Source organism: Solanum lycopersicum, chromosome 7 (assembly GCF_036512215.1).
Source record: "Solanum lycopersicum chromosome 7, SLM_r2.1".
Classification (NCBI taxonomy): Eukaryota; Viridiplantae; Streptophyta; class Magnoliopsida; order Solanales; family Solanaceae; genus Solanum; species Solanum lycopersicum.
In genome coordinates, this window is record NC_090806.1 from 17,101,342 (window position 1) to 17,108,029 (window position 6,688).

Sequence of the window (6,688 nt, forward strand, 5' to 3'; positions counted from 1 at the left end):
AGATGATTTATTACATGTTAATCTCACAAACGAAGGGTTATGATGAACGAAAATTCTCATCTAATCATAAAAAGGTCATTATCATGTTTATAAAAGGATTTAATAACGTATGACCTATCATAAGTTTATGATAAAATAAAACTCAAAGGTTATTCAATAAAGGAACTTAAGCTAAGCACCGATGAACAAGATATCAGAGGTGTCCTTTCCCTAGTTGGAACGTAGGTTCACAATGACTCTCATGAGATAGAGGCTTCCATATAATATGGATCTATGGGTGTCTAATACATCTCCTATCTCTTGAACTATGTTTCAACCATAGGATACTAGCTAGTAAATTTACCTTGAAATCTATGTCATGTTTTGTTCTACTTTGGCAGGTAACCACCTTCTTTTATTGTGGGGTTTTATGACACCAATTCTATGTTTAGCTCACGTGGTCTATGTCGGTTAAGGCGAATGTTTCCCCATGTAAAATGAAAGACAAGTAAATTTACGTTGACTAGGGTGACTTGAGGAGTTTTCTTAGTATAGGTAGGGATTTGGGACTCTACCTAGAGATTGCACAAGTTGACTCTAACGGAAGTCGTAGGAGACTGATCTTATGTAATATGATAACATAAAAGATATATATTTATGATACATGATGTTAGTCTTATATGATGTTGGTCATTATGATGAATATTTTATTTGTTTATTGTTAAATGAAGTGATGACTACTTATACAAGTGATATGATGCAAAGCTTTAATCATGGTCTCCTATCTTATCTACTTTGTTGTGTGGGGCTATGGGGCTTCACATTAGCATTGCACTTGTAGGTTGGGGATGGGATCAGTGGTAAGTGTTTTGTATGTTATATATATGTAATGATTTGAATATTAAATGTTAACATTACTCTAAGATAATGTGTCTTTCATCATGATCATGTTGTAGGTTGATAAAGTACTTATCTTATATATGTTCTATGGCATGTGCACTGAAGACATTCACATTGCTTAGCATGCATTCTAAAGAAATGATAAATGATCCTTTTTCATGGATATCCTTAAATGTTATTTGCATATCCCATACTTAGTCAATACGGTGTACTAAACCCGCTACTTTATATTACAACAAATGAAATATCCGAAAGTCGATGATTTAGAGGTCCATTGAAGAAGCTTCGAACTCTTTCTCGAAGTGTTGGTAGGTCCTCATGTTGGGGCATACTATCTATTCATATTCTATCTTGCGAAGCCTTGACTAGATTGTAAGAATATTCGTATTTCCATTATGTTCTTTGATTTCATTTGTATTAGGACTATATGGAATATTAACTATTTATAAACTACGTTCATATCATATTCATTAGATGGTTTTATATGTGTGAGACATTTTTTTAGAATACTGTATGTTATGATGAATCGTATGTATGAAGACTAAATATATTTAACATAGTATTAAAATTTTTTAATTTTGCAAATTTTAACTGATGGCATGTTATGGCGAATGGTAAGAATCTTTTTTTAGTCCTATAAAGGGACAATGACACCGGTCGCATCAGCAGTGTACTCTCTCGGCGTAAAATTTTTGTATCAGAGCATGAAGTTAAATATCCTTAGAATAAATGTCTCACTAAATCACGTCACAAAGTATCTTGTTCATGGTTGTGAAGCATGCCACAACTATAGATGTACGTAAATGTAAACATAAACATTAACGTAAATGTAAACGTCAACCTAGACTTAAACATCACCGTGAATGTCAACGTGAACGACAACGTGATCGTCAACGTAAATTTGAATGCAAACAAAAACATCAGCATCAACATAAACGTCAATGTAAGCGTGAACCTCAACAAAAACATGAACGTGAATGTCAACATTAGTGTTAACGTAAATATCAATGTGAATGTCATTGTAAATGCTTTGAATTTTACATTAAATGTGAATGTGAATGTCAACGTCAACGTAAACATCGACTCAATATCAACATGAATGTCCATAGCAACGTCATATTAACATAAATGTCAACGTCAATATAAACATAAAAGTTAGCGAGAATGTCAACGTCAATGTGAATTACAACATGAACATGAACATAAGCGTATATGTGAACATCAAAGTCCACGTCAACATAAATGTCAACATCAATATTAATATGAACGTGAACGTCAATGTGATAGTGAACATCAATGTAAATGTCAAGATGAACGTCAACGTCTATGTGAAATTTAATGTGACCATGAATTTAAATGTGAACGTAAATGTCAATGTCAAAATAAATGTAAATATCAACGTAAACATCAACCTCAATGTCAACATTATTGTGAATGTAAATGTGAATGTGAATGTCAACATCAATGTCATTGTTAACATCAATGTCAACGTTAACGTACATGTCAATGTCAATGTGAACATTAATGTCAACGTAATGTAAACATTAACATCAACGTAAATGTCAGGTATTATAATGTTCCGAAAATATAACTTAATGTAATGAACCTTAATGTAAACATGAAAATGAATATAAAAATAAATGTGAACATGAACATCAATGTCAATGTCAACATAAAAGTGAACATAAACCTCAACGTCAACGTGAATAACAATATTAACAAAAATTTTAAAGTGAACATCAACATAATGTGAATGTTAACGTCAATGTGAACGTGAGCATTAAAGTGAACATAAACATCAAGTTAAATAACAAAATCAACATAAACATAAACATCAACGTGTATGTCAATGTCTATGTGAATGTTGATGTCAAAATCAATTTGAACATCAACATCAACGTGAACGTCAACATCAACATCAATGTGAATGTAATCATAGCGTCAAGGTCAACGAGAATATGAATGTTAGTCTAAATGTCAACGTGAACGTTAACATGAACATGAAAGTCAACGTCTATGTGACATTAAATATGAAGGAGAATGTGAGCGTCTAATTAAATTTAAGATCAATATCAACATATATGTGAACATGAACATAAATATAAACATCAACATCAACCTAAATGTAAACGTCAACATGATCGACAACATATACATTAATGTGAACGTGAACATAAATATAAATGCCAACATCAACGTGAACGTCAATGTAAATATCAATGTCAATGTTAATATTAACGTCAACATTAATGTGAAACTCAACATCAATATTAGTATCAAAGTAACTATCAATGACTGTGTGACCGTCAATGTGAACATCAACGTCAATGTTAATGCAAGTGTTAACATGAACATATTTTGAATGTCAACATCATTGTGAATGCAAAAGTCAACGTGAATATTAGTGTCAACATCAACATAAATGTTAATGAATGCACGAAAGATAACGTCTACGTCAATGCGAATGTCACCTTCAACATCAATGTAAAAGTGAGCGTCAACATAAACATCCGCGTCAACATAAAAATCAACGTCAACTTCAATGTGAAATTTAACGTCAATGTGAACGTGAAAAAAAACATTAACATAATTGTTAAAGTCAACATCAACATCAGCATCAACGTAAATATCAATGACTGTGTGATCGTTAAGGTCAACGTCAACATCAATGTGAATGTTAATGTCAACGTCAAAGTAAATGTGAGCATTACTGTAAGCATAAACGTAAATATGAATTTCAACATAAGCGTCAACGTCAACGTCAATATGAATATGAATGCCAATGTCTATCTCCACATGAACGTTAATATGAACGTCAACATGAACATCAATATTAACGTCTATGCGAATGTGAACTTCATCATTAACGTCATCCTCAGTCTGAAAGTAATTTCAATGTAAATCTGAACGTCAATGATGTATGTTGATGTCAATATAAAGATCAACGTCAACGTAGACGTCAACATAAACATAAACAACAGTGGTAGTGTCAACCTCAATATCAACATGAACGTAAACATCCACTTCTATATGAACGTCAATATCAACATCAACGTGCACGCCAACGTCAACATCAATGTCTAATGATTGTGAACATTAAAATCACCATAAATGTGGCCATTAAAATCAACTTCAATCTCAACTGATTTTAAATGTCAACGTCAATGTGAACGTGAACGTCACCTTAAACGTGAATTAGAACATCAACATAAATGTGAACGCCAATTTTAATAGTAGCATCAACGTCAATGCTAATGTGATCATCAACACCCATATGAATGTAAATGTGGCTGTAAACGTCAGCATCAACGTAAATATAAACATTTGCATCAATATGAACATTTGCTTTAATGTCAACATAAACGTCAAAGTCAACGTCAATATCAATGTCAATATCAATGTTTACATCAATATCAATGTCAACGTAAACGTCAATGTCAAGTAATTCCACCATAACATAAATGCCAATGTCAACATAAATGTGTGAATGTTAACGTAAACATAAACACCAATAATAATGTCAACATCAATGAATACGTAAACGTTAATGTGAAAGTCAAAATTAACATCAAAATAAATGTCAACATAAAACTGAATGCCAACCTAAACGTAAGAGTTAGTGAGTATTTTTAGGATCAACCTGAACATGAATGTGAATATCAACATGATCGTCAATGTCAACGACAACGTCAGAGTGAAGGTCAACGACAACGTGAATGTATAAACCTCAACGTTAACGTTAACATCAACCTAAATGTAAGATTTAGCGAGAATTTTAGCATCAACGTGAACATCAACGTGAACAAGAATGTGATCATAAATGTTAATGTGATCGTTAACATTAACATATACATCAATGTCAATGTCAAGTACGACGTGAATGTAGAAATATGATATTCAACATCAATGTGTACTATAAAGTCAACATAAATGTGATCGTCAATGAAATCATCAATGTAAACATGAACGTCTCCATCAATGAGAAAGTCAATGTCAATGTCAGCATTAACGTAAATGTCAACATCAACGTTAATGTCAATATTAATGTAAATGTGAACATCTACGTGAACCGCAGCGATAATCTCAATATATAAATGTAAACTTCAACATAATATAAACATCAACATAAACGTAAATGTAAATGTCAACATCAACATCAACGTTAGCATCATCATAAACATAAACGTCAATGTCAACCTAAATGTAAGATTCAGTGAGAATGTAAATTTCAACGTGAACATGAATGTCCACGTGTAAATGAATGGTAATGTGATCATCAAAGTTAACATTAATTTCAATGTTAACGTGAGCGTCAATATGAAAGTCAATATCAGCATAAATATAAACATAAACATCAACATGAACGTCAATGTAAATGTCAACATAAATGTTAATATCAATGTAAACGTAAGAGTCAGCAAGAATATCAATGTCAATGAGATAGTGAAGATCAACGTAAGAATAAACATAAACGTTAACATCAACGTGAATGTGAGTTTGAAGTTCAACGTCATCATGAACGTCAACATGAACATTAAATTTTAATTCAAACAAACATCAAGGTAAACGTAAAACACAACATGAATGTTAACATCATGCTCAACATCAACATTCACATGAACGTCAACTTGGGCATAAATTAACGTAAATGTCAATGTGAATGTCAACGTCAATGCTAATATCAAAGTCAACATAAACATCAATGTGAATATTAACATAAACGTGAACTTCAATGTCAACGTAAAAGTAAATATTAATATCAGTGTCAACATAAATATCCATGTCAATGTCAATGTCAACATAAACGTCATCGTCAACATAAAAGTAAGAGTTAGTGAGAATGTCAACGACAATGTTAACATCAATGTGAATGAAAACATGAACATGAACATAAACGTATATGTGAACATCACACTGAACGTCAACATAAATGTCAACATCAATGTTTATTTTAACATGAACGTGAAAGTGAAAGTCTATATGATAGTGAACATCAATGCAAATGTCAAGATGTACGTCAACGTCCATGTGAACTTTAATGTAAACGTGAATATCAATGTGAACGTAAATGTTAACGTCAAAATAAACATAAACATAAACGTAAACATAACCATCAATTTCAACATTATTGTGTAGGTAAATGTTAATGTGAATGTCAACATCGATGCCATTGTGAAAATTTATGTCAACGTTAAAGTATATGTCAATGTCAATGTGAAAATCAATGTCGACATAACGTGAACATTAACGTCAACGTAATTGTAATGTATTGTAATATTCCAAAATGTAACATAATGTAATGAACCGTAATGTAAACATGAACATGAAAATAAAAATAAAGGTGAACATGAACATCAATGTCTATGTCAATATTAAAGTGAACATAAACCTCAACGTCAATGTGAATGTCAAGATTAAAAAAAATGTGAAAGTGAACATCAACGTAACATGAATACTAACGTTAACGTGAATGTGAACATTAAAGTGATCGTAAACGTCAATGTCAATATCACAATCAACATAAATGTGCACATGAATGTGTATTTTAATGTCTATGTGAATGTTGATGCCAATATCAATTTGAAAGTCAACATCAAAATGAACGTCAACATCAATATCAATGTGAATCTCAATGTGAATGTAATCATCACATCAATGTCAACGAGAATATGAATGTGAGTCTAAACGTCAACGTTAACGTTAACATTAACATGAAAGTCAACTACGTGACATTAAATATGAGTGGTAACGTGAGCGTCTGATTAATGTTAACATCAATATCAACGTATATATGAACATGAACATAAAT

General features: G+C 31.6%; 1 protein-coding gene across 1 annotated transcript; it reads right to left on the minus strand.

The window, feature by feature from the left end:
* Positions 1-1,726: 1,726 nt before the first annotated feature.
* On the minus strand, positions 1,727-4,333 carry LOC138337332 (uncharacterized). The gene is made up of 3 exons (XM_069287241.1): positions 4,070-4,333; positions 3,274-3,759; positions 1,727-1,834 (listed from the first exon to the last, which is right to left on the minus strand). Exons 1-3 carry the CDS (start codon positions 4,331-4,333, stop codon positions 1,727-1,729), a joined length of 858 nt encoding a protein of 285 aa, XP_069143342.1.
* Between the last annotated feature and the right edge of the window lie 2,355 nt (positions 4,334-6,688).

What these genes read in the sequence shown, in the direction of transcription:
- LOC138337332 (XM_069287241.1), bottom strand. Translation starts at nt 4,333, where the DNA reads ATGGTGGAATTACTTGACATTGACGTTTACGTTGACATTGATATTGAT. An exon ending in ATGTTGATGTTCTAATTCAC is followed by an intron (nt 3,760 to 4,069) that starts GTTTAAGGTGAC and finishes AATTACTTTCAG; the next exon opens with ACTGAGGATGACGTTAATGA. An exon ending in ATGTTGACACTAATATTCAC is followed by an intron (nt 1,835 to 3,273) that starts GTTGACTTTTGC and finishes GTTTTTGTTGAG; the next exon opens with GTTCACGCTTACATTGACGT.